The 25,919-nt window shown below is 49.3% G+C and overlaps 12 protein-coding genes across 14 annotated transcripts; 4 read left to right on the top strand and 8 right to left on the bottom strand.

Moving 5' to 3' along the window:
- Window positions 1-526: 526 nt before the first annotated feature.
- On the bottom strand, window positions 527-622 carry FOXG_19833 (uncharacterized protein; the record flags this gene model as incomplete). Its single annotated transcript, XM_018400110.1, has 1 exon — window positions 527-622. One exon carries the CDS (start codon window positions 620-622, stop codon window positions 527-529), a length of 96 nt encoding a protein of 31 aa, XP_018245436.1.
- A 1,083-nt stretch (window positions 623-1,705) lies between these two features.
- FOXG_08569 (uncharacterized protein) lies at window positions 1,706-4,359 on the bottom strand. 2 transcript variants are annotated; one of them, XM_018387568.1, is made up of 12 exons: window positions 4,120-4,359; window positions 3,928-4,060; window positions 3,518-3,855; window positions 3,335-3,454; window positions 3,104-3,246; window positions 2,883-3,049; window positions 2,798-2,820; window positions 2,666-2,739; window positions 2,421-2,587; window positions 2,203-2,346; window positions 1,929-2,068; window positions 1,706-1,866 (listed from the first exon to the last, which is right to left on the bottom strand). In XM_018387568.1, the coding sequence occupies exons 1-11, from the start codon at window positions 4,322-4,324 to the stop codon at window positions 1,996-1,998; spliced, it is 1,587 nt and encodes a 528-aa protein (XP_018245435.1). In that variant the 5' UTR covers window positions 4,325-4,359; the 3' UTR covers window positions 1,706-1,866; window positions 1,929-1,995. The 2 variants fall into 2 exon arrangements, with proteins under 2 accessions (XP_018245435.1, XP_018245434.1); XM_018387567.1 differs by having other exon boundaries at window positions 1,706-2,068.
- A 1,488-nt stretch (window positions 4,360-5,847) lies between these two features.
- FOXG_08568 (ribokinase) lies at window positions 5,848-9,606 on the top strand. The gene has a single exon (XM_018387566.1). It carries the CDS (start codon window positions 6,332-6,334, stop codon window positions 7,292-7,294), a length of 963 nt encoding a protein of 320 aa, XP_018245431.1. The 5' UTR covers window positions 5,848-6,331; the 3' UTR covers window positions 7,295-9,606.
- Window positions 7,396-8,938, bottom strand: FOXG_08567 (uncharacterized protein; the record flags this gene model as incomplete). Its single annotated transcript, XM_018387565.1, has 3 exons — window positions 7,396-8,392; window positions 8,456-8,561; window positions 8,614-8,938. The coding sequence occupies 3 exons, from the start codon at window positions 8,936-8,938 to the stop codon at window positions 7,396-7,398; spliced, it is 1,428 nt and encodes a 475-aa protein (XP_018245433.1).
- Window positions 9,158-9,478, bottom strand: FOXG_08566 (uncharacterized protein; the record flags this gene model as incomplete). Its single annotated transcript, XM_018387564.1, has 1 exon — window positions 9,158-9,478. The coding sequence occupies one exon, from the start codon at window positions 9,476-9,478 to the stop codon at window positions 9,158-9,160; it is 321 nt and encodes a 106-aa protein (XP_018245432.1).
- Window positions 9,607-9,826: 220 nt separating the features above from the next.
- Window positions 9,827-11,321, bottom strand: FOXG_08565 (uncharacterized protein). The gene is made up of 4 exons (XM_018387563.1): window positions 11,129-11,321; window positions 10,980-11,074; window positions 10,194-10,909; window positions 9,827-10,130 (listed from the first exon to the last, which is right to left on the bottom strand). Exons 1-4 carry the CDS (start codon window positions 11,191-11,193, stop codon window positions 10,050-10,052), a joined length of 957 nt encoding a protein of 318 aa, XP_018245430.1. The 5' UTR covers window positions 11,194-11,321; the 3' UTR covers window positions 9,827-10,049.
- Window positions 11,322-11,630: 309 nt separating this feature from the next.
- On the bottom strand, window positions 11,631-12,976 carry FOXG_08564 (uncharacterized protein). Its single transcript, XM_018387562.1, has 2 exons — window positions 12,449-12,976; window positions 11,631-12,393 (listed from the first exon to the last, which is right to left on the bottom strand). Exons 1-2 carry the CDS (start codon window positions 12,598-12,600, stop codon window positions 11,892-11,894), a joined length of 654 nt encoding a protein of 217 aa, XP_018245429.1. The 5' UTR covers window positions 12,601-12,976; the 3' UTR covers window positions 11,631-11,891.
- Window positions 12,977-13,280: 304 nt separating this feature from the next.
- FOXG_19832 (uncharacterized protein) lies at window positions 13,281-13,507 on the top strand (the record flags this gene model as incomplete). The annotated part of the gene is made up of 2 exons (XM_018400109.1): window positions 13,281-13,298; window positions 13,391-13,507. 2 exons carry the CDS (start codon window positions 13,281-13,283, stop codon window positions 13,505-13,507), a joined length of 135 nt encoding a protein of 44 aa, XP_018245428.1.
- A 4,531-nt stretch (window positions 13,508-18,038) lies between these two features.
- On the bottom strand, window positions 18,039-19,807 carry FOXG_08563 (uncharacterized protein; the record flags this gene model as incomplete). The annotated part of the gene is made up of 6 exons (XM_018387561.1): window positions 19,448-19,807; window positions 19,344-19,386; window positions 18,827-18,872; window positions 18,622-18,716; window positions 18,296-18,516; window positions 18,039-18,201 (listed from the first exon to the last, which is right to left on the bottom strand). The coding sequence occupies exons 1-6, from the start codon at window positions 19,615-19,617 to the stop codon at window positions 18,039-18,041; spliced, it is 738 nt and encodes a 245-aa protein (XP_018245427.1). The 5' UTR covers window positions 19,618-19,807.
- Window positions 19,808-20,389: 582 nt separating this feature from the next.
- FOXG_19831 (uncharacterized protein) lies at window positions 20,390-20,692 on the bottom strand (the record flags this gene model as incomplete). The annotated part of the gene is made up of 1 exon (XM_018400108.1): window positions 20,390-20,692. One exon carries the CDS (start codon window positions 20,690-20,692, stop codon window positions 20,390-20,392), a length of 303 nt encoding a protein of 100 aa, XP_018245426.1.
- Window positions 20,693-21,511: 819 nt separating this feature from the next.
- FOXG_19830 (uncharacterized protein) lies at window positions 21,512-21,721 on the top strand (the record flags this gene model as incomplete). Its single annotated transcript, XM_018400107.1, has 1 exon — window positions 21,512-21,721. One exon carries the CDS (start codon window positions 21,512-21,514, stop codon window positions 21,719-21,721), a length of 210 nt encoding a protein of 69 aa, XP_018245425.1.
- Window positions 21,722-22,029: 308 nt separating this feature from the next.
- FOXG_08562 (uncharacterized protein) lies at window positions 22,030-25,145 on the top strand (the record flags this gene model as incomplete). 2 transcript variants are annotated; one of them, XM_018387559.1, is made up of 6 exons in its annotated part: window positions 22,030-22,560; window positions 22,613-22,922; window positions 22,972-23,030; window positions 23,081-23,120; window positions 23,181-23,708; window positions 23,758-25,145. In XM_018387559.1, 6 exons carry the CDS (start codon window positions 22,461-22,463, stop codon window positions 24,419-24,421), a joined length of 1,701 nt encoding a protein of 566 aa, XP_018245423.1. In that variant the 3' UTR covers window positions 24,422-25,145. The 2 variants fall into 2 exon arrangements, with proteins under 2 accessions (XP_018245423.1, XP_018245424.1); XM_018387560.1 differs by lacking the exon at window positions 22,030-22,560 and having other exon boundaries at window positions 22,917-23,030.
- Between the last annotated feature and the right edge of the window lie 774 nt (window positions 25,146-25,919).

The following is a 25,919-nucleotide window of genomic DNA, read 5'->3' as shown; positions in this document are numbered from 1 at the left end:
AAGAAGGATGTAAGTCTCTGGTAAAGCTTAACTTGCTCTAGTATCATGATCTCATGTCAAACCCGACCTTAAGATAACGAAGAACAATGTGCCTCTTGCATGCGCCACTCGAATCTGTTTGCATCCTGCAGTCTACTCAATTCGACAGTCGTTCCACAATAGGCTCAATGATAGTCTCTAGACGCTGTGATCCTTTCCTTGCAGTTCCCCTGGTCACAGTCATCAGCCAATGATCTTGAGAAGCCAAGATTACACCATCACGGAGTGCAATCGGATGCGGAACCGGATTTTGCAACTTTGTTCCCAACTGATATGTCACAATAAAGTGTGGCTTGCTGGGATATATGCTGGTGTCTAAGAGTTGGCTGCAGTGTGCTTGTTCTAAACAACACAACAGCCATGTTGTTTCTGGGGCTGATACATCACTGTACTTAGGGCTGAGGTGCGGTATGCTTCTCAGTTGGTTCGAGCGGCTAACCAGATAGACCCATGACAACGACTAGCTGCGGCATGTGCTGCTTGACACTCACATGCTCACCAAAGTCAACCACGAAGATTTCTCTGCTTGCATAAGGACAGGGACGGGGCCATCACCAAAATGGCCCGAAACCTTGACGATCATGATTCTGCTCTAATGCAGATGTAAGTGCGGCGCGGCGGCCCGTGTCCAAGGTCCAAGCTAAAGCATTGCGGGACTGTGATGAAACATGAACATCAAACGCTCACAAGAATCTTGATAGGTACAACATTACAATATGGGGTCATCGTCTTTCTTTTTCTTTATATACCTGAGACTCGTATGGAATGCCAATAATTGGATACAGAGCGGGTCAGCGTCTTTTGAATGCGGATCAAGGACAACTCTATCTCTGTCAAAAGCCCGCGGGCTTTTGACAGCAACCACTTCGGCTTCTCGGTACTGCACAATACAGTATGTTTATGCAGCTAGCGGGGATAGAGTGGAGATGTAGAATGTTTGCTTAATTCCTGTTACGTCGATGCAACATAATACGAAAGAAGATGCAGCTTTCGCATCCTTCACCCAAATTTCATGACAAGGGCTGGTCCTAGAACACGCCATTTAGGCCGAAGTCCTGCCTTTCCATCGTAGTGATGGGTGAATCCTCAGTAAGGCATGCCGATCGTCATTGCAAGGATTCTATTGAGGAGCCAAGCAAAGATGTCACATATCGCTGTTGTCTTGTTTCTTGGCTAGCTTGTTATCTCCATCCACTAAACATGTTACCATAAACAGACATGGTCCTTTATAATAGTGTGCGAATAGGGCGTCAATGAGTAGTGCCTCTTACTGCACTAAGTCGACAACGAGTCGTGACCGCAGAGCTGACTGAGAGACGTGTTACTGCCCTCGATAATCCTGCGCTTTGACTCGACTACCAACGAGCCGGGCTGAGGTAACACAACACAACACAACACAAGCGAACGACTCTGCCGAGATGCCCCACCTCGACAAGGGTCTTACAAGATTCCCTCAAAAGCCGATTGGGATCCTTCTTGAGCAACAGGGTCCTGTGGATCGGCTAAAATAGACTACCAGTCTTGAGGAAATCGCGTTAGCCAGGTGACCTCTGCGGCCTGCTTCAAGCATCCTCATTGCAGAGAATGGGTAAGGGCGAAGCAAGCCATGGGTACAGCTAATCCAATGAGAAGAGAGCCAGCATTATCACATCCTATAATGTGCTGAGCAAGGGAAAGTAAAGAGCAATTCCAAAAATGGCAAAAGTTTGCGACTTTGTTGGTGGCTATCAATAGACACAACCCAGCATCTACCTGTGTCATGTTGCAGTGAAAGAGTGTAATATCTGGACTTGTTTTCTGGTATCACTGAGCACATGAGTACCTGCCCTGTTTCCGTACAGCATGTGAGGATTGACCGGCCATCGCAAGACACACTGAGCATGACTTACTTGATATGATATACCTGATCCAACATGTTATAGTATTCTCTCCAAGCTGTTCAGCTGGTCGCTATTCCTAATCGCTCTTGACAAGTGCCTCAGCCTCGAGACTCCGCGATTTGATGACACAGTCAAAGTGCTCGGGGTGACTTGCAGCAAATACCATCGTCAGCCATGTGTCAACCACATTATCAAATACCTATGTGCATGTTTCTAGTTTGGCAAGGGTACAAAGGTATCGAGGGGCAGTGGGGATAGCTAAAGACAGGGGGAGTCAACATACCAGGTTCCTCCATTGGTAAATCGGACTCGGGGCTCAATGGGCTTCCCGTCCGAAGACATCTTCTTACAAAACCGAAGTACGGACAACATCGTTGCTACCATGATCCAGACACTATTGTCGGCCAGAAACCGACCGACACAGACCCTAGTGGTGATTAGTTCGTTCTAGATTTCAAAAGTCGTGACCCGAGTCTCAGTTGGGGTTGGCCTGTCACGTACCGGCGCCCAAATCCAAAATTGCCAACAGGAAACGGTTCCCCAGCTTCATATCTGTCGGGGTTGAAATCGTGGGGGTTTTTGTAGACCCGTTCATCATGAGCCATAGCATAAGCGTTGGCATAGACCACAGTCCTGGTACTTATCAGATACCCTCCCCACCTTGTAACCTCATTATGATAGCAGCATCGTAAGAGAGTGTCTTACCCTGTAAATCGTCAGTCAACTAGCACAAGCAGCAGCGAGACTTTTGCCTCAGATATACCTTTAGGAATGAGCATGCCCTTGTAGATATCATCGTGGAGCGACTTGTGTGGGATCCCTGCCGCGCATTAGTAGCCGTTGCAGGGTTTCTTCATTGTCAACCATGAACAACTCACCTAGAGGAGCCAGTGGCGACCAGCTTTGTGAAGATTCCTGTCAGTTTAAATTTCGTGTTAGTGATCGGTTAAACATCTCGCGTACCGATAAATCTCCTGAACAATATGTTCAATATAAACCAAAGCGGGCCGGTCTGAGAAGTCGGGAAGTCTATCAGTCCCAATCACCGCATCAAGCTCTTGCTGTGCCTTCTCCTGTATTTCCGGGTGAAGAACCATGTTGAGAACAAAGATTACACATGTAGCCCATGTCTGGAAGCCACGTTCTTAGCTTTCAAAAATCAACTATTATGGAGATAGACTCACCGTATCTGCTCCTGCGATAAAAACCGCCCCTGCCGCCCCTTTGATATCATCAAGGGACCATTGTTGTTCTTGACCACGGAACTCCTTGTCCTTATACTCACGGAGGAGGAGATGTGTTAGAGATGTGTTTCTATAATGATCATCTCTGTGCTGCGAGAAGGAAGTCAGTTACATGGCAAGACGTGGCATAATTCTTGAGGTGTTTTCCTAAGTTGCCCACTACCCTTCAACTCACATATTCAGCTTGTGCAGCAGCTAATGGGACGTCGTGAAGCTTTTTGATAGCCCAGCGCCATTGTCGGGCGAATCGCAAAGACCAGTCGCGGACAATGCAGTCGGGGAGATAGCGAACTAGACTGGCTCATTAGTACAATCTTCTAGAGATTTCGGGTCCATCATGTGGATATCTTGTACCGAATGGAACTAGATCAACAATACTATTGGCAGGAACTCCGCCATTGCCAGTGGCATACATGGCATCGTTGGCGATTTGGATGTAGGGGTCATCGTCCTCGAGCACTTGGGTACCGTAGTTCACTTGCAGAACGATGGCAACCGCCAGCCGGCGCAATGACGTCTCCCAAGTTTTAGGCTTCTTGAGTATATCTCGAATCGTTCGTCGGGCTTCTGTTATCTGCAGGCTGTGCCATTGGCGGACATTTGTGTTGCTGAACGAGGTCTGAAGTAGCTTTCTATGCATTTGCCAGCGTTCTCCAAATGGAAGAAAAGTCAGAGTCTTTCCCCATCCCATGCTATCAAACACCCATATTAGCAAAGAATTCGGACCCCGTTTTGTTCTAGATAGAAGCAGAGGGTTGGCTTACATTTTCAGTAGCGTAAATCTGGGTCGGTCACAAAAATTGGCGCCTTTCTTGTCCAAGATATCCCTAGCCACATCTGCGCTATTGAGCACGACTGTAGACCGACTCAGGGATCTGACATGTATGATATCTGAGTCTGTTGAAGGCAATGTCAGAGGGAAGATATTCGTCTGTATGTACAGAGATCAAACTCACTGTATTCTTTCGACCATTTCGCATATACTGCTGCAGCATTCTCCTTGGGTATGACACGGGAATGGCCCAGAAGAAACTCGGAAGGCGGACCAGGTGGTAGGGGCAGCGTAGGTCGAGAGCGCCAACGGGCCCATGCAAGCAGTAAAATAGTGGCAATGGCAAGCGTCAGCCCGAATAGGGCTTGAGATGGGTAGTGCTCTATCATGACTCGAGCTTTGCGAAAGTGAGATCAAGTTTGAGTCACTTTAAGTGAAAAGATGACAATTGCTTTTGGAGAGTTGAGGTTAAAATTTGAGACAAACAACCAGGGAAGGTGGCAGATGCTCAGCTACATGAAAGGCATTAACATCAAGATGCTTCACTGAATCACGCACGACATCACCTCAGGCATATTCCCAACAGGGACAGAGCAACCAACTATGAACCATCCACATCGAATAACCTCCCTCCAACGTTCCTTCCTTGCATCTCTCAGGTTCCACCCATCATTGACCCATCAGGTCGCTGAAGATTAAGGTAGCACCTTAAGGCGGGTAACTAAGAACTTAGTAAGTGAACCAAGGATGAGTGGGTAACTGCCCCAAGTCTCTCAATCTGGGTATTGAAAGCAAACAAACCCGAATTCTTTGTAACTACAAGGTACTTACCTACCCAGTACTCAAAGTGAGCAAGGAACCTAATGCTTTGGAAAGTGTGACATCCTCCAAAAGCAGGCGCTGTTGTTTGCTTTCTGATGTATCATTGTTGAGACCAATGGAAATGCAACGGTCGAGTAGGCATTGAAGGAGAGAACAAGAAGCTTCTGGTTCCCGGTGATATACAAACTGATCTTCTTTTCCGTCACCACCTCCCCATGTGCATCTTTTGACCCTGGTTGCATAAGATAAAGAATTACTAGAGCTGTGGTCTTCGCACTACCCACCAGTTTCCAAAGAAGGACTTGGTTGTCATGTCAATACAGAAGAGGTTTTAGCCGATAATATGATGCAGTTTGTGGATAAGTCATTTAGCCTAAGGAATATCAGCTTCATCCTCCAATGCCAGCTCATATGATGCAAATGTTTGCCTTGTTGTCTCGGTTGTTGTCACATTCCGTATGCAGCAAGACACTTCCCATGATGCAATTGGCTACTTTTGTTCCCTCTACAAACCTCGGTTCCGTTCATTCGGGCCCATATCCTGGCTGCGTTACCTCGTTACGCGAAAGTCAAAGCATCCGCCATGAGCTCCAACTCCTGGGAAACTGAGCGCACCATCTCGTTTACTAAACAAAAAAACAAACTCGAGAAGGGTCGGCTAAGCTAGCACTTAACCTGCTTCTAAGCTAAGGATTTAGTTGCCGCAGCTGTACAAGGTCGTCGTCGAACTGATTCATGTGCTGATTTAGCTACGGATCGGCGGCTCAGAAACAGAGGATGGGCGAGACAATGTGGTTCAATACCGACGCTAAAGTGAGGAGCCGGCACTTGTCTTGTCATAACTGTCTTTGGTCTGGTCTGTTGCACATGTACCGAGAATCAGGCCTAGGTTCAATAGTGCCTTTGGACACTCAGTAAGGGTACATGTGCAGCTCATGATGCTCCACGAGATGCGGAATTGTCTTTGCTGATGATGGCCGAAACAGAATACGGTCCTGGGGATGTGATTGGAAGAAACAGTTCCTTCTCAATTTAAAACACATTCCATCGTAGCTGCCCCATCTATAAACGAAGGCTTTATTAGGGACAAGGAAGGCAGGACAAAACAACCCCACACCAAACTTGATAACTTTCACCTTCCACTTGCACATGCCCCCAGCTCTCTAACCCTCCTCGGGCAGGCGGGATCCATCTTTTCCACATGACTCGGGTCTCGACAATAGCAACTCAAGTTGACAACTTCTTCACCGCAAACTGAACGTGTCAATATTGTGAACAAACCATCTAAAGTTTGCGGCGTTACCAACGAATCCTTGTGCGCAAACGCCGAGAAAAGCAAATAAACAGACTTGTTTCAATCATTGCTTTTGCGCTCGGCCTCTCTCTGACGCTACAGACACGCGGGCCATCGGCTTTCGGCTGTTGATACTCACCCCTGACGTGACAATTCAACTACGGAGTACGGATACTACATCCTCAACTACACACAGACAGCATCATATTGCGAAAGGAACACCAGCCTCGATTCAGCCGCAATAACCCGTTCAGCAAATCTCTTCCAACCCACCTCTACGATGGCTTCTCACGCTAGCACTCCACACATCACCATCCTGGGCTCTCTCAACATGGATCTCGTTTCCTATGTCCCACATCATCCCCTTCCTGGTGAAACCCTCACCTCAAACCATTTCAACACTTCGCCAGGCGGTAAGGGCGCTAATCAAGCTGTTGCTTGTGGCAAGCTCTCTCGAGACTCGGACCTGTCCAATCCTTCGGCTGTCGTCTCTATGGTGGGTGCTGTTGGCGCCGATCCTTATGGCACCCTCCTGCTTGACAGCCTTCGCTCCTTTGGCGTTGCTGTCGATTCTGTAGCCATCCGCCAAGACCAGAAGTCTGGCCTAGCTATCATCATTGTGGATGAGCCCTCTGGCCAGAACCGTATTATCTTGTCTCCTGAAGCCAATCACTCTCTTCGGCCTGCTGAGTTTGAGACCCTCCCTGGCCCCCGTCCTGACCTTCTGATCATGCAGCTCGAAATTCCTTTCGATACTGTCATGCAAGCTTTGAAAGCTGCCAAAAAGGATGGTGTTCCTGTCCTTCTCAACCCAGCACCGGCTCAGCCCTTGCCTATGGATGCCTACGATGGGCTGGCCCATCTCGTTGTTAATGAGACCGAGGCCGCCATTCTTGCAGATTGTGCTGAGTCTGAGCTTGATGACCTTCAAGGCTTGGACCGCATTGGCCGTGTCTTCATTGATCGCGGAGTCCATAATGTCATCATCACCCTTGGAGGCCGTGGTGTCTATTTCGTCAATAAACAAGGCCAGAGCGCATTGCTTCCGGCGACTAAGACGACCGTAGTGGACACCACAGCCGCGGGTGATACCTTTGTTGGTTCTTACGCCCTGGCCGTTGTAGCCGCCAAAGATGGCCAATTTAATATTGAAGCAGCTGTCGCGGCAGCTAATCGAGCAGCTGCCTTGACTGTTGCGCGAAAGGGTGCTCAGATTTCTATCCCCTGGAAAGACGAACTTTAGACAAGGTAGCAATACCCCTTTCTTCGTAGACAATCCAACAAAAAGCATTCGAATCTCACTACGTGTACGGTTTCTCCATTTCGTCTACTACCTGGGTCAGTCTAAAACCATGCCGCCCATCCCCATCTGCTTGCATCCTTTTTGCCTCTGCTACGCGCTGGCGATGCTGCTCGGGGCTCCTCCACTTCCCGCTCCCTTGTCGTTATGGACAAACCCGCCATCAAAGGGAATAAGCCCCTAAGGGTGTCAGCGCCGAGTGACCGCCTCTTCCACAACGTGCTGCTGTCAGATTTGCCAGAAATGGTTCTTCGGTTTCGAGTAGCAGGAATATCACTTCCATCTCGGGTGTGTTCTTCTTTCGGTCGTGTATGGGCCGAATTGTTCACCCCCGCGCCCCTAATGGTTCTCGGCCCTGGCAGACCTTCACGACTCTGCCTCGACAAGTAGCTTGATGCATAGCTACCACATCTGGATGACCCTTGTCTCAATCTCTGATGAGATTGAGAGTGCGTTTCTCTATCATCGAGATCGCCCTCGGTACAGCCTCGTTGAAGGCTTGCCTTTCTGAGAGGAATCCGAGGCGTAGGGCTATGATTCCAAGCGGGCTTGACATGTGTGCTATAACCAGTTTTTTCTGAATGCTTCTGTTGCAAACAGTACGTTTGCTCTGAATCCTTGGAGCCGTATTTTGCTGCAGCAACTTGCGCCATTACCTTCCTGGCGTTCGTGGCCCTCCAGTGTCTCTCTACCAGTGGCAATAGTGGGTTGGATCTTGAAACCGGAGGAGGAGACCAAAGCGACATGGCATTGTGGAGTTTCACGGAGGCTGTGGCTACCGTCTCAATCTTGCTGTGCATGCTGAACATGTCGTCCTCCACAATTCCCATATCTTGACACATGGGAAACGCCGAATTTCGATATGACAGCCGCACGGTCATGTAGCTCACTGTAGAATCACCCAACTCCTCCTTAAGCGCTTCTATCAGGTCGTCCGATTCTAACCGTGAAGACTTCTGTCTGCATCGCCGCATACCCTTTGAGACACGGACCTGCACTTGAGCTAGAAGAAAGATGCTTGATCCGGGGTCCAAGCGGTGACTATTCCCGTGAATCAGCGTGCGCCTTGGCCAGTATGGCAATCTCGTTCGTTTGTGTACTTACATGGGAAAGGGCTGTTCCTGAAGAATGCGAATAACCGAGGATTCTTCCGTTGGCAGAATTTGGACGTCCAAATCGTTGAGACCACCATCATCGTCAATATCCCCTGCTATGTATGCCGTCAGTACCTGTTTGTTCAAGGAAGGGGCCTTCATGCGTACTCTCTTGGTCACGTTGCGTCAAGCCAGCAAGATCCGTGAACAGAGCTGGCCGCTCCTGACAGGCCCCTGGTTGACATTTCATCGCACTTTCAGACCAACGTCTGACTGAGACCTCGATAGCCACCCAAAATCTATGGCAACCTTCTTCGATGGCGGTGGCCTCGGGTGTGATGGTAATCTGTGGTGTTGACCAACGTTCTAGCCTTGGCCAAGGCAGTGTCTTGAAGGACTCGGTCAGTGCCACAGGTGGACTTCTTCTGAATAGTGGTGACTCCTCTTCTCGGCTTGTTGCATGAAGCGCCAGCGGTAACTCTGCATTGGACATAAAAGCCCTGTCATATATATTGGTCAGAGGTGGGCGGACCTTGACTGGACGCCGCAGATCATACGCCCCAGGCAATTCACTTGATGTCGAGGTGGAAAATGGGTGGCCTTGTCCCAATTGGCCCCCGGGCTGTGGGCGCGTCTGTCTCGTCTTCCTGACTGATAGCTGGGGTGAGGGCGTGACCCCCAAGCGTAGGGGTGGACTACCATCACTCTGCACCTAGCATTTGGCTTCGCGCAAGGTTCGACTGCCTTGTTCTCCCATACCCGGGTCATCATGTGGCCATCTTGAGTTTTCTTTGTCTGCATCTGCTTGTCCTGGGTTGATCTTGCGCCTCTTGGCGACTGTAAGAGACCCGTCCCCTTGAATTGACCGCCTGTGTTTAGAGCTATCTTGGTTAGATTGATTTGCCGTATGCCGCTTATACATGTTCTCGTTAGCTTTCACAATTCTCAAAGGACTCGGCTTTTCGTAGACAAAGCTGGGATCAGAGGCGCAAGTGCCCCAGTAGGGCAGATCTTCGTCACTTGGGTTCGACATCGTGATGTATATTGTAATGGCGGATGAGACTGGTCCTTCACGATAATGTGTAACTCTGGTTCTTTTAAGTAGTGAAATGGAATCGGTGGGCCTTTTATTTGGGCCTTTGCGAGTCTCCTATAGTTTATGGTCAACGATGGTGACTGTTTCGTTCTGGTCAAGGAACTTATACGATGCGGTAAGTAATGTAAGATTGCAAGAATGTTGAGAATGATCAAAGTTTTGAGATGCAACACTAGCATGCTTTATGCATATAATGAGGAGGAAGACGTTGTTGTTGTTGTGATGAACATTCTTGGTTGAGATTCAACTACTGGAGGCGAACGAAGCATAAAGCAAGTTCGGGAGGGTTCTTAGGGGTATCAGAGTTGCTCTTGCTATTAGAGCGAACATAGTAAAACGGAAGATCATGCTATGCTATAAGACAAGAGGTGCAGAGTTACTGCCCTGATGTCGAAAACAATGCCCTTGAGCAGCAGCTACCTAAGGCACAACTGCAAGGCCGCATCTAAAGAAGTCGAAAACACCGGAGACTAAAACAGATAGGGACCCTGGCAAGTCAAGTTGAAGTTTATGTAGCTTGCCCAAGTGTCCGGCGTAGGTTCTCCTTCACCGAATCTATATCAGTGTCCTCCATTGCAAGAAACTTGATCTATAGGTACAGAATTAGTAGAGCTCCTTGGGGAGGTGGCCATAATAGCGGCAGAAGACTTACCAGGTCATCTGAATTCTTGGTGTCTCCATAGAGGACAGGCTCTGACAAACTTGCAGAAACGTTCTTCTTGACTCTATCCTCCCAGACTCCATCCCAATTCCATTCTCCAGGTCGTCTTGGTGTAGCCGTAGATGACCCCGATTTTACGCTCTCTGGCCTGTGCTCGCTTTGCTCTTGTTCCTTCTGCTCTTCCTCCGCAGTTGTATCTTCCACCAGCTTCCCCGTTGCTTTGCGGTACGTTCTCCATGCGTTCCAAGCTCCTGGGTTTCCTGCCGCTGCGAGGGGTACCGAGTCGAGAACTTCTTCTGTATCAAAGGCACTGCGGATGTAGTGTAGAACTTCATAAGCCGAAACACTCTTTTTCCCGGTGCGTATATACGAGGGCGTTCCTGATGATGGAGCTGCTGATGTTGTCGAGTTACTAGTCGCACCAGGACTCGTTACAGGCGCTTGTTTCGCTTCCACCACACTCCGTCGTCCTCGTCCAAACCAGTCCGGGAATCCATGGCGCAAGCTGAAGCCTCCTGGTGGTAGCCGTTCTTGATCCGACGCACTCACTGTGCCGCTTTCTTGGATGTCGGTTGTGTACATGTATGTTGTTAAGGGTGTGATGAGAGGATGGAACATGTCTGTTGAGAAGACGACGAGAGGTGGGAGTTGGGGATACGAGTCGGGGAATGATATTTGAAATCTGAGTATAGCAGGGCAATAGGGGCCTATAAGAATCACAAGATCAGCATCATAGATAAAGGCCTGGAGTCGAGGAAGTACGCGAGTGTTTATTACCTTTGCGAACGAAGAGAACACCAGACCAGAGCGTGGCATCGCCTGGGGTGAGACTAACAAATATGCCCTCAGGGCATGCTTGCTTGAGTCCAGAGCTATGTTTACATGTTAACACATTACTTTCTGGTGTATCTTGGTAGAGAACAAACAATTCTGAAAGGAGCTGTTGTTTGCGCAGCGATGGCAATGCGCTCATATTATTGAAGGGCGGCATTGGTGTCACAGACGCAATCGCGTATCGAGATGCTGTGTATCGTGGAGTTGTATTATATCAGGAGTCTAGGTGTAGGGAATTGAATTGGTTTGGAGACCGTGTCGCATTTGTTTGTCGTTGTTAGATCTCCAAGCTTGAGAGCTCTTGGAGGCTATCTGGCAGGCGGTGAAGGCGTACAGCTAACAACATGGTGGGGTGTATTCATGCGCTCCAAGTCGTGAACCAAATACAGGTGTAAATCAAGATAGCATCATCATTATTATTGCGAAGAACACTGGCTCACGGAGATCTAATCCCCGGTATTTATGGGATCTTTAGGAAATATAGGCACGCTGTAACACGTATCATGACAGCTTTAGATCAGGTCATGATACCTTCCACTACCCTACAGTTGTGCAGATTCTGCCATGGGCTAACCGCGGGGTCATCTCATGCCAGTGGGGTAAGGTAATTGTGATATCACAACGCCGGAAAAATTGAATGAGAAGCATTTGTCTATTCAAATCCTTTTTTCTGAGTACCTTCCTATAGACTCATAATCGTAATTCGTAGCAGCACCTTGATCTTCGTAAGATGCAAGCCATGGTCTATTCCCAAGCAAGTACTCCGTCATGAAACTTTTGAACCCTCAACCATGCATGTATGTCTTCTTCTCATGATGGTATCCCGCAATGCCAATAAAAGAAACAAAGTCCAGATTAGTGTCCGAGGCGCTGCTCGATCTTGGCCTTCTCCTGTGCCCTGATCGTGGCCACGTCGTCCCTCGTAGCGTTATACGAAGCCGTGACCTGGTTGAAAGGGTTGTCGGGGTGCTTCTCGAACTCCTTCCTGATTCTGGTCTTCCTCTGATCCAGGCGCAAACCGACACCGCTGCCGTCCTTCTTCATCTCTTCCAGTCGTCGCTCTTCGTACTTGGCATATGCGGCGGGGTATCGGCGTTCGGGATGTCGGTCGACCTTGTCGTCCTTGCCGCTTGTCAGAGCCAGAGCGTCGAGAGCGTTGTCGATGCCGGATGCGCTGATAGCAGAAGGCTTATCGTCACCATCGAGCTGCGCAAGATCAAGACCGCGCGACTTCTTAACTGGAGCCTTGGACTTCTTGGGGGCCTTTCCGGGGGTGTTGGCGTCGTCTTCAGCCTGCAGAGCAGCTTTCTCGGCCTTCTTCTTCTCAGCCTCAGCAGCCTTGGCTGCTTGAGCTTCCCTATATGCGCTGTCAGCAACTCAGAGCTGCGCCCTCAAGCGACATCAGCACTCACTTCTTGGAGTTGTTCTTGGCGCCCTTGTTCCACTTCTCCTCCTCGGCAGCTTCTTGACGGGCGTCGTTTGCGGCCTGCTTCTGGGCGGCGGCCTCGGCCTTGCGAGCGTTGCCCGCTACCTTCTTGCTGTTGTCACCCTTCTTGCCAGCCATTGCGAAAGCTCGGAAAGTGGATGATGCGTGTGAGTGGTGGGGAAGACGTCAACGTGGTACGGGTAGCAAATCGGAGAATAGGCGTGCGAAATGGAACGGGATCCTCGGCTGTCGTTGCTAGGGAGAGCTGAAGAAATGTGGCTCTCCTGGGGTTTGTTTGGGGTTGAGTTTCGTTGGTTGGAAAGAGAGGAAAAGTTGCGATGTCGTAACCTCGGAGTCAGAGTCGGAGGATGGTGCCCAACTAATGACGGATGCCTGGGTCCTGAGTTTCTAGTGCACTGTGTGAATATATACTCCTCAGGCTCTATTTCTACAGTGCTCTATATAACAATCACTTATAGCTTGATCATAACAAAAACCTTCCCAAAAAAAAACCTTAGTACATTGACATTGCTTTGAATAACAATCCATCAATAAATCGAGTGTCTGTCCTCTGTTATCGAGTAAAGTGGTAATGGTAGCCATAACCTCTCAAGGTTGATATCAGTCCTGGCCATTTGTAGTAAGTATCGGCGAACTGATCATGAGCAAGATAACACTGCCATCCAATTCATGATACCACGGTATCACCATTAAACCTGGGAAATATTAAGTAGCATCACATCAGCATTAGTCCATTACTCGTCACTCTCGCTTGAAATGCTCCGTGACACTTTTGTCAACTCATGGCGTGAACTGTCATGCGCGACTCAGAGCCTGTAAGTTGTGAGACTTGAGAGGTACTTGGACAGACTCGACAACAAAGGCCTGCCTCACAATACAGCACAATACTAACGACTTGCATCAATAGTCGAACCAGTCTGCTCACATGCCAACCCTTCAGCCTCAAAAATGCATGGGCGCCTTGCATGGGTTAGTCAGTTCATGGCTGCACAGAGCTTCGGGTTACACAGGCAGGGGTTCTTAATGACTTGTTGGTGTCGATTAGTGTCAGCTCGATGTTGCCAGACGAGACGAGACTACAAGTGTGAGGATAAGACTGAGAATGAGGGAAAAGGGCTATTGAGTTGGCCGTAGCTTGCGATTGACTTTGGAGATCCCGTCACCCCAGCATCATCACCTCGCATCACTCACCGTTTGCCTGTATCGCGCTTATTATCTATACCAATCAACTGCTCATGTTTCAGTAACGGCTATTACCATGAGGCGTATCACAATCAAGCCACACGCTCTTTGTTAGAGGCAACATGTGGTTGTCAAGTTAAACTATGATAACCTTACAGACTTATACGGTACTTGGCTGGCTGTAATCGGCCCGTGACAACACCAACAAGAGATCTCCATGATCAATATACAATTCGAGTACAACTTTGCCTCCCTCTTGCATTTCCCGAACCGCGGTATCGGGACGCTCGAACGGTCACATCACCTAAAGGGGAGTTGTACTCTCACAACAGGCAACCAACTCGGATCCTCTCATATGAGATGGGAGCTGAATCCATAACCAATATTGGCAATCAAGTTGGGGGCTGACAAGAACTTGCACCTGTGCTTACCGCACATGACAACGAATCCTGTCTCCGGAATTATCGGGTATATAAACATGCGAGACGGCATGAACATCAACTCACCACTATCACTTGCGGTCAGCATACAACGCTACTGTGATTCCATTCCTAGATATCTAGGCTGCCTGCTTACGCTCAACCGAGCCATGCAGACCCTTGAAGTTTCGCCTCAGAAAGAAACGCTTCCCGGGAATAATATAACTCAGTAGGTAGCACGTTGCCAGATATGTTTCGAGATAATACGTCCGGATGGTGTACCCAAGCGAACGTGCCGTGTTAGTTTGGCATCCGTAGGAATATCAACATTTGTTCCTTTGACATTCGCGTTTCAACCCTGCTATTCTACAACCTTGCAGTCGAAACCGCGAGACAAGAACCATCCTCACCGATAAGTGAGACTTTGAGATACGTCAGATTAGAAGGCACGGGGCTCGAATATCCCTTGGCCCGGTTTCTCGATTCGGTTGGATGCATACCGAGAAGTGAGATCCGTTTGGGGGAAGATCCTTTAAGGGCTGAAAATAGTAAACGATCCTTGTAAATACGTATACTTCACTGCGAAGTCGTATCCAAATCCTTGTGTAACATGGAATAAGGCGGCTTTTATTTCCGTGCTCGGGTTTCGGTGTCGTCTCCTGAGAGGACGACTTACGAGTTGATTAGGTCTTGACCCAAGAGGTTGAGCATAGGGTGTTTTAAGCTTGATATGTGAGGGACCATGTTTCAGCACATCAAAGAAATGAAACATTTTATTCCCGTCCAATTTCATTAAGCACTGACTGGTCTGTATTAGTGATCTGTCACCAAGGAACCATATAGGAGAGGGTGGTGAATACTACTATACCTATGCCTGACCTGCCAATCACAACAAGAAGCATGTAAGTCTCAGGGTCATAAACGGAACAGGCTGGTCTTACTGAGCCAAGGATTCCCAGGAGAACCATGTTGACAACAGCAGAATAAGACGGGAAGCGAACTTTGAGGGCGCTCATATGAGTTCTGACAAAGCCACCAATTTTCCGTGTATGTATATAGTTGCAGATGGAGATATGTACGGATGCATGCATGCATACATACATACATCCCGCGAAGCCCGGGCTGCTCACTCACTTGTCAAGGATGTAAGTAGGCTGCGAGACTGTGCCGTGTCTGAGCCCTAGGATTAATGGGCTTCACGACCAGGATGTCACGTATTCTGACGACTCTTTTCTCTTTGCACGCGAGACTGCATGATTGAAGCGAGAAGTGACGAATCACTCAGCCATGCAAGCAGGTGAACTGAGGAGGAGGAGAACTCGTTTTCGTCTTGGGACTGTAACAATGCAATATTGTCACCGCCGCCCGCAGCATGAGAGCGTGAGCATCGCAACACTGAGGATATGTTCCCCCTGGCTCCCTAAGCGAACACGCTCATGCACGCCCGTAGGCTATGAGAAGAGAGCCCCTGCTGTGCAACGTCGGCTCTCAGTCATGGTGTTGTTGTTTTATGCGGGGAGCCGGTGAGATCCAACCGCTGTTGGTGATGATTTTGGGCTGTTGGTCTGGCAGCAAAGAATAGGTAGTACAATACAGTGGCCTGCTAGGGCAGGGTAAGGTAAGGCAAGGCATCTGAGTCAAAGCCAAGGCAGTAGAAAATAGCATGGGGTGCTCAGGAATGGATCGACAGCAAGGGGCCTGGAACAAGACCAAGGCAAGACAGACAGGGCAGAGGCGAGCAGGGGATCTGAGTTGGGGAGTAGCAGTAGGGTAAGGGTAATGAAGCAGGCCTCGTTTGTGGTGAGAGTGGAAGTGTAATGTAATGTAATATGAATGCTGTGAGTGAGTTGTTCTGTTGAGCGAGGTCTAGGCTGGTCTAAGTCGGTGAGGTTATTTACGTTCACCGAGTTCAAAACATCATCCGACAAACAACCTGGTTTTTTACACCGTACGAACGGCAAGATGTTATTAACATATTTTATTAGTGTTTAGTATTTGCTTTTGTACTATGCGGCGTAGACGGGAAGTCAGGTTAGTGAACAAGGCTGCAGACGGGAGATTATGTTTGGGCTGGACTTTTCCTAGGCCGTCCCCAAGAAATGTTAAAAGAAGAAAAAAAGGAGGATGACCCAGTGATCTGGATCAGCCCTTGTCCATTTTTCTATGTACTACCAGATCAACAGTGAGATGAGATTCAATGTTGGAGTGGCCAATCTGTGAACATCGCAGAGCGCTAGGCACTGTAAATCTCTAGCCCACAATAGCTAATAAAACATGCAAAACTCAAAGTTGAGTGTATGTAACCCTCATATCGTATCGCAACAAAGTCAATGCGGCCTCATCTCAGAGCGAACGGACGTCATCAACGCAACGGTGCCAAGCGATCACCATGACGGATAACGAGTAAGCGGGGCCGAGTGTAAGGGCTGGCTTTTTCAGGCTCTAAAACTACAGTGAGTGAGTTGGGTTTCATTCTTGTTATAGAGGGAGGATGTGGACGACACTCTACTGGGTAATAATCTTGTTGATTGTTGCTTAAGCTTTTGTCTAGTCATGACTAAACCGGCCAGAAATTTGCTTTACCCGCGTGCGTAGAGGAGGGAGGTTCCACTATCTCGACTCAGCTTGTAACTTGTCTGTGAGTTATTGGTGATAATTCCTCATAAAACAAGGAGTGATAGTGGAGAGGACAGCGACAACGACAACAACGACAACCAGAGACAAGAGTAATTATGACCAGTCTCTGTATCATCACATGATAGTCTGATACTTTCCCCTCATCAGCATCATCATCAATTTGTCATGTCGTGTCGTGTTATGTTGTGGTGTCGCGGTTAGAGTTGCTCGAGTTTATTCACTACCACTGCCGCTACCACTACGAGAGTTAACGTAGGATCTGTAACTTCTGCTTGCGGTCGAAAGGGATGGACGGTCCAGATCCAATTCGTCCGGATCGTCAAAGGATGCTTCCCCGTTCATGGAGATGGATATGCAAATCACGGGACCCAGAGCCGCCGTCACCCTCTGCTGTACAATTCAGTCTAGATCCTTACACAGCGGATGATACCCAGTAACAAAAAGCAATTGTCAACACAGGTCGGTCACAGACAGTCAAAGAGCCCAAAAGAAAAGAGAGAGAGAAAATTTGAAATTACTGGCTCTTCCTCCAGCCTCACTAAAATCACCCCTCCTGTCGTGACCTTGTCTACCTGAGGTATCCCCCTCCAATCCCATCCATCCACCCTCTTCCTTTTTTTCCCACCCGCACGTTCGAGTTCGCAAACCCACGCTAAATTCATACCCTGGCCCCCTTTTCGAAACCTTCGAGAATTTCTATCAAGAACCGGGGCGAACAGCGGTCAGACCCCCTTGTTTTGCCTAGGTTTTCCCACTCTCTCCTCTCTCCCTTGCCTTGCGACAGGTTCAGCTTCTGTCCACGACCATAACCGTACCGGGACAAGGGCACTTGAGATCCCCGGAACCAAGTCAAGAAATTCAGAGGGTGCGTGCGCTCTCTCTCTCGAAGCTGACGGTACGGTCGACGCCGAAAGGCTTGCGGGGTCATGGCAATCAACACGAGATGACGGATGGATCCTCTCATTTCTTCCATGATTGAGGGAACAATCTACAATCCTCCAACACACAAGCCCGCCGTTGTACATACCGCATACAGGACGGGACACACAAACTTGGTGTTGGTCCGAAAGCGGCGTCAATAAACAGCTGCAACCAACGCCCAAGATGTCAGAGCGTTTTCAACCGTCGTGCAGATGCTTCCAATATGGCTGCATACATAACAGCATACATACATACATACATACATACATACATACACACACATATGCAGATGCTGCATGTCGGTGGTTTAAACGTGCACCATCGCTATAATGGATGGATGTGCGATACTTCATAGCGAATTCCAAGACATTACATCGTATCTGGCCCTCCCTGCCTTCAGCGATTCGTTTGGATCGGGCCACCCGGCCTGCTGGGTTTGACATCGCCCACACACGGCTTTTCTGAAACACACCCTACTCGGTTTTTCTGCTCCTCATCCTTCTCTTTCTTGCCTGCCTCACTTTTTTTTCCCTTGGACAGGCGGGGGTGTCTAGTCCATCTGTCATTGCGTAGTCTAACGACAAGGGAGGCTTCTTTACCGAGACTACCTCATTTGTACAATCGACGAGATGCATCAGATCAACCCAGCCCACCGGGTCGCTTGTCCGCCGCCCCCTTTTTCCCCTGAGGCCAGCTCGCCCGGCTCTTTTCTTGTGGCCACTCGGCTTCTCCCCTTGAGCGGGGCGCCATGCGACAGGCTCCAAGAAAAGTAGTCTTCTGGTAGCACGAGACCTCCCGCGGCGTGCCTAGCTGTACCGGCAAACTGCCCTGCATCCACTTCAGCGAAGCCGGAAGCCAGGAAGACCTTCCGGGACTTCACAGGGATTCAAAATGGAAAAGGCACCCAATGCTATTGGATGCTGAGAAGCGCCAGGCTCGACTATGACGACAATGGATGTGCAACTCACCCACGACTCACCCACGCCTGACGAGACACCTTATTCTTATGCGGGCGACGACCATTTGAGCGAAGCCGAGGTTGTTCAATCTGGGTGGTGGTCGAGAGCTGTGAAACTATCGGGGAAAGAAAAAAAAAATAAAATGTCAGGATTGTCTCAGGCTTCACCGACGAAATGACTCCAACATTTTGACTTGCATCTATGCAAGGCGGATCTGACACCTACTCGGCAGGCGGATGAAAGCGTCCACGTCGTCGGTAACCATTGGAGTCTATTTTCAATCACCTACTGCACATCATGCATACATATCAAAAGGAGCCGCGGGCGCGTGTGAAACAGGCGAGTGATACAGTGCTATACCGCTTCCGTGACAAGGAGCCGCGAGCTTCGAGTGGGGGACCCAGGCCTAGATTTAGCCACTTCCTTTGTGACACAAGACAGAGTCAGACCTTGACTGCGAGCTGGCACAAAGTTGACAAGTCAAGATGCCCTTGCCTTGCCTCCATAGGCTTCGCTTTGCATCTCCCCGGGTCGGTAGTGTACAGCCCCGAGCCTTGTCTCAAGACTCAATGCCGACATTCGGTGTACGGGGGGCAGGCACGATTGCAGCAAAAGGGCGACTCCCGAGAGGATCGCATCCAGCATTCGAAGCTGCTTGCAGACTATCCGTAATTAAAGACGATCTAAATTGTATCTGTGGAGTCGGTTGCACTCCCGGCAGTCTTTGCTACTCGGGGCTTACGGCCCAGCGGGTTGGGTGCGAGTGGGCCAATTTGACTGACGAGCTCAAAGTCGAGTCAGATCCATTTGCTACAGATATTGACGTGGGCCTTTGGGAGACTGTACCCTACAGCTTCAAGGTTCAGAGCCCTGACTTGAAACCGCTGCATTGATTGCAGCATTTTCAAGCCCAACACCGCCAGTTTCGTCTTCCGTCCTGGGCTCACAATGTGTGGCTTACGCGCCGCAGCAGCTACTCCACGTGCCAGCAGTAGGCGAAGGGTCCGGTGTAGCATGGCGGTGACAATGTCTCGGGTTCCTGATCAAAATCTCGCACCTCAATTGTTTAATCCCTTGCTCGCTCACCCGTGGGTGGCTCCCTTCTATTAACCCTACTTTATGGGGCTCCGGGGATGTCAAAGAGGGCTTCCACTTCAGAGAAATATGTCGTGTGTTTCTATTGGCGCCTGGCTTGTATGACGTTAATGCAGCTGGGGAAAATTTTCGATGGTGATGCGGCAGACCGACATATATGACTCTAAATTCAAAATTTTTAGTACAGGACCATCAACGTCAGCCACGTGTCTGACAGATGGACGACACGCCTATGCCAGTCAGGCTTGAAAACTTTTGGTTGCAACATGTTGAGATTTCCAATTTGTCCTTGCCTGCAGGGAAGCTTTCACGAGAGCCGCTGTCAGGGAACCTTGCAATTTCCAAGGTGAAAGGCCCTGCTCGACTGGGGATGATGTCCGTATCGGTCACGAAGTAGGTTCGACATTCTACATACAGATTCCTACGACCTTGGCATCACTTATACCTAGGCTTTTCGGCCTAGTCGTGCCCTTCTCGGCCGACTGATATGCAAAAAGGAACTTCTGCTCCGTCTTCCGAGGTGGAATCTCCTGTGTAAGTTTGACCTCGTGACAAGCACAAGATACGTTTGGAGTTGCAGCTCGTTTTCGCAATATCTAAAGATATCACAATCGAGCTCTTGGTCAGTATCCCGGTAACTTTGGCTTGCACACCGATCAGAACGTGATACTTAATTTGTCCTTGTCCTACGCGTCATTCTCGAGCTCGTATGCAGTGGGCAGTGAAACATGGTTGAGGTATGACAAGGCTGCGGTGTCTCAACATTGCTGGCAATGCAGGCAGATCCCGAATGACTCCCTCATGCATGGAAGTCGTCTGCTGACTATGTGCTCCATCGTTCTGGAAAACACCACAGGAGCTAGAAGGTACGGCATAAGATGTTTGCTCCAGACTTTCCGGAACAAATGGCCGGCGGTGGGTGTGAGAAAAGAACAAAGAAACACCAAGCGAATAACACATCATCAGAACCAGCATGCTATTCAAGGAAAATACCATGTAAGATGGGCGGATGCCTACGCCTGCCTACGACTGACGGGGTGAGCTGGCTGAGAACGTGGGGGACGACAATAACAACCTACCTATGAAAGAGACAACAAAAACATCGCAACTCCTATCACAGCAGGCACTGGACTGATATCTGATTCTGTTCTACCCAAATCGACGTCATTAGGCGCCGCATCGAAATCGCACGCCGCAACGCCAAGGCTGGAACAACGGCCCATGGCATGGCATGCCATGTGCTATGACAATTGGTGGTGCTGACTGAGTGACTGATGGAAGTCGGCTCCGCTGGAATCTCATTACTTTCTGCCCGTCACCAAGAGGATGAGAGGTGTGGTCCCCTTCCGGGAAGTCTTCCCTAGTAACATTATCGCTCCACAGCCAGGCTGAGGCGACCCCGGGGATGATTTCCGTGTGACGAGTCCCCGGGGGCCGTTGCTCATTGCTCACTGTATTGCGTTCACCGCCTCCTAAACCTGTCGCTGTTGTCCTGTCCTTTGCAGCGGCTGTGCGGGTTAGTGCTGTTTGATGCAGCCAATGCGATAACATGGAAGTCAGTTGACCGTATTTCAGGTTGGTGATGTTTTGCACGCATAAGCCAGTTTCGAAACAACAGAATGATGTGTCCATGGAAGACAGGACTTTTGACGAAAGGGAACACTCGGACATGCGCTTAGCCACAGCGGAAATACCGGGGTGCAGTTACGGACGGCACTATTCGCTTTAGCATTAGCATTTGGTTTGGCTTGGTTTGTTTTCCAGCTCCATCCAGATTCGCACCCAACAATTAAGCTCGAACCCAACCGTCAGTCCATGGCGTTTTGCTCGAGACACATCCCCGTGGGCGTCTTCCAGTGGCTTACAGGGGACCAGAGACAGAGAAGGATACCCCTGCAGAAGTACTTGCTGGGTACATACGCTAAGTCTTCCAGGGCTCCTGCGTCTCCGTCTCCCTGGGACCCAGCCCCTGCAGCCCAAAGACTCAAGGCCCAAGACCAAGTCCGCCCTGTCAAACTGGGATGACTGCCCGTGGTGTTCTAACTTCTGGTGCTGGTTCTGGTGCCTTTGGAGCCCTGAAGCCAGCCCCACTACCCAAGAATTTGGCCGTTCGCCGCATCTCACAGCACAAAGCAGCGCAGCGAAGCGCGGACACGACAGGAGATTTGCCCTTTGCCCATTTGGCGCGCTCATGTCACCGCTGGTTCCAAGCTTCGGGTCTAGTAATTAATTCTATTTTGCTCCAGAAGATGATCATTGTGACAAGTCCATGTACCCCAGTCCCAGTCAGTCTGAGGGGTGTTGCTCACTTCACTTCACTACTAACACTCCATCCTCATACCTACTCATTCTCCATACTCCATACACTTCTTATAAGTGTATCCACCCCATCTTGGTCCTTCTCTTTTCCTTCCGTGAACCTTCTATAACCCTTTAATTAGTCTCCCTTCTCCCTCCGCCACCTTGATTCTTATTCTGTGTTCTTTCTCTATCTCTCAATCAGCTTGAGTCTTTGTCAACACTTACAATCTGTTGCTACTTGGGTTGTACATCTACACCAAATCACTTACACTTACATACTCGACGAGATTCAACAACCTACCAAAGCCACTTGTCTCATGCTATTAGACTTTACGAAACGGATCGATCAGACTTGCGAACAGTTCAGAGACACCATTTTCACCAGAAATTGAACAAAAAGTCACCAGGGGACACCCATTGAACAACAAAACGAAACCGCCCGGGAGGATCACAACTAGAAAACATGGCGAGGAGTCGTCAAATGACTGCGGCCAACCGCGAAGCCGCTGGCCGCAATGAGAGACCGCTTCCCCCATTCCCCGCAAAGCAGATGTTTGTTCTAGGTACGGAGCTAAGCTTACATGACTTTGCGACACTGGGTCTAACAATTGGCAGCCTGCTGCAGAATATGCGAACCGATTGCCTTCATGTCCATCTTCCCCTACATCTACTACATGATCCAAGATTTCAACATTACCGATGATTCCAACAAGATTTCAGTTTACGCCGGCATGGTCACCTCCGCTTTCACATTGGCCGAATTCTCGACAGGAGTTCTTTGGGGACGGCTTAGCGATAAGATTGGCCGAAAGCCAGTGCTTCTCTTTGGTCTGCTGGGAACTGCTCTGAGTGTCTTGGTTTTTGGTTTCGCCCCCAGTCTGCCAGTCGCACTCTTTGCGCGCGCTCTTGGAGGTCTTCTCAATGGGTATGTTTTTCGGGAACGATGCTTGGAACGCTCAATTGACATATTTCAGCAACATTGGCGTCCTTCAGACAACCGTCGCCGAGCTTGTTACTGTCAAGGAACATCAACGTAGGTTGAATCTCAAAATCAGATGAGAATTGGGCTAACAGATCATCCAGCCCGAGCTTATACAATCATGCCCATGGTGTGGTGCATTGGGTAAGCCATACATACTCATGCAGTCATTGACAGCAGTTGCTGACTGGATTACCTATTTAGATCGATCGTTGGGCCTATGATTGGAGGAGCTCTCGCACGACCATGCATCAGCTACCCCGAGATCTTCGCTCGCGGAACCATCTGGGACCGATATCCCTACCTCCTCCCCAATCTCTTCAGCGCCGCCACCGTTTTCTTCGGAGTCATCATTGGACTTCTCTTCCTGGATGAGACCCATGCTGAGAAGAAGGCTCAGCGAGACCGTGGACGTGAGATCGGAGATTACCTCGCCAGCTGGTTCGGTGGGGTTGCCAGCTGCAACGGACGAGGCCGCTCTCCCGAGAAGCAGGCTCTTCTCGATGGAAAGCAAAACGTTCAGTATCTCTCGACTAGTGTTCGCCCTGGCTCTGCCCACTCTGACGAGGCCCTGCCTGCTTACCGAAGCCAAGAGAATTCGCCCCGACTTGCTCCTCAGCCTGACACACAATCCCTGAACGAAGCCCCCCTGGAACCCATTGTGGTGCGAAGGTCAAAGACTTTCACAAAGCCTGTCATTATGAACATCATCTCTTATGGCATTCTCGCCTTGTAAGTTCCACCTCACCGAAAGCTTCATGCAGTCTAACACATATCGCAGCCACACTATGACTTTTGACCAGCTTTTCCCCGTCTTCCTGAGCACCAAGCGACCTGAACACCCCGTTCATGACCTCCCCTTCAAGTTTACCGATGGATTCGGCCTCGAGACTAAGATGATCGGCGTCATCATGTCGGTTCAGGGACTCTACTCACTCTTCTCCAACTATCTCATCGTTCCTCCAGTTACCCGACGACTTGGATCTCTCCGCCTCTTCCGAATCCTCGCATTCTCGTACTTTGCGCTCTACCTGGTCACACCCTACCTTGTGCTACTCCCCGACTCTATGAGAATGCCGGCTATCTACCTCCTTGTCATCTGGAAGTGCACCTTCTCCACCATGGCATACCCCAGCAACGCCATCCTGCTGGCCAACTCGGCGCCATCTAAGCAGGTCCTTGGAACGATCAACGGAATTGCAGCCTCAACTGCTAGCTTGTGCCGTGCTCTGGGCCCAACCCTGTCTGGTCTTCTTTACTCTTGGGGTCTTCAGACTGGATACTCTGGACTGGCTTGGTGGTTTAGCGGACTTATCACCATTGTCGGAGCATATCTCAGCTCCCAAATTACCGAGGGCGGACCTCAGGATGATGTGATGCCCGAGGAGGACCCTCTCTTGGATGAGGGTCTTTTCACCGACTACGACGAGGAGGAGAGTGTTTAAGGAATCAATCAGCATGAAGCAACAGCAACATACGGCTTGGATTTTCACCGGAGTTTGAATGTTTCGAGCAAGCGAAGAATCGAAACAATCTGGCGTCATTTCTTTTAGGGACGGATTGTATAAAGGGCATGCTAGGCCCATGTCGAAAAATACCCCCTTTTTTTCTTCCAACACAGCGATCAGGCATGGAACAGGCGTTTTACAACAAGAGGGAAAAAAAGAAGATGGATGAGCTTGGGAACTCTTTTCACGAAACATAGACTATGGATTCATTCAACGAACGAAGGATTCAACGACAAAGTAGAAGGACGATATTTTGGGAAGGGAAATTTTTGTAATGGATTTTGCTACACGGCCGATGGCACCAGCCCATGCTGTATCGTCAACGACAGGACCCCGGTGGTTTAGAAGGCGTTTTTCGGTATGGGGGTTCTTGGTGGCCTCGCAGTTGTCGGTAGCGTTTGTTTTCAGACTTTTAAGAGTTTGCGATTCTCAGTTCTGGCTACCTCACGGGGCGGAACTGGCGGTGTAAGAAAGGATAATGTCAGTGGCAGTAATTTCGAGACTGCCGTCTCATTGAACAAAGATATATGCATGCCACTACTTTCTTCGCGGTGCCTGAGTGACATGGAGATACATAGACAGACGGTGATGCTTGATATGCTTACGCATACGCATGCTGCAGCTGGAATGGCAGCGGTCAAAGTGCAGAACGGAACGTGCGTGACACGGCATGGCCGAAGACAACAATGCATCTTGTTTTGATACATATGACAGAGTTTCACATAATAATCGAGGTACCCGAGTATGCATGTAGTCGCATGTAGTTGCTTTAGACCTTGTGATTGACCTCGTGATAAATCCCGTGCAACCGCAGTGTAGCATCAGGCAGCCAGGATGTGAATTTCCTATAAAGGATACAGACAGACTCACCTGTATGTCGGTAACCAAAAAGGCATCGAGAAAAGAGGACAGGAAAATGAGGTAACAATACCCTTGTCCTTGGAAACCCCATGATCTGATGATACACGGGGAACTGCTAGTCGCGGGCGAATCTGTACGTGCAAAGGTGAATTGGGTGGTTGCAGTCGGGAATCGCACTTGCTTGCAAGTAATCGTGGAAATCGTATGAGTTTAATCAATTTCAACATCTTCTGCTTCAGTTTATTCGCGCGCTCTAATGGATGTTTGGAGCTTGAAGTGAGGTTGGGTGGTGTGGAGAGAGGCTAAAAATGATGGAGAGGATGGACCCTTGCTGTGTGTTGAGGAGGTTTGTACACCTTTCGAAAGAGGTAAATGGCAGGAGGGAGATATGATTGATTTGGCTGTGACAAATCGTGGTAGGAGAGATTATTGTTGGTTATTAGTATAGATCTTCTACGTGTGACGCTTTAAAGTTTGCATGAGGATATATCGATGGATAGTCGAAGCGGCAATAAAGAGATAGGGATCGGGTAACCAGGAAATCGGAATTTCTTCGTGAGCTTATTCATGCTTG

Source organism: Fusarium oxysporum, chromosome 2 (genome assembly GCF_000149955.1).
Source record: "Fusarium oxysporum f. sp. lycopersici 4287 chromosome 2, whole genome shotgun sequence".
Taxonomy (NCBI): Eukaryota; Fungi; Ascomycota; class Sordariomycetes; order Hypocreales; family Nectriaceae; genus Fusarium; species Fusarium oxysporum.
Note: the sequence above shows the minus strand (reverse complement) of the source record. Positions and strands in the feature narration are given on the sequence as shown.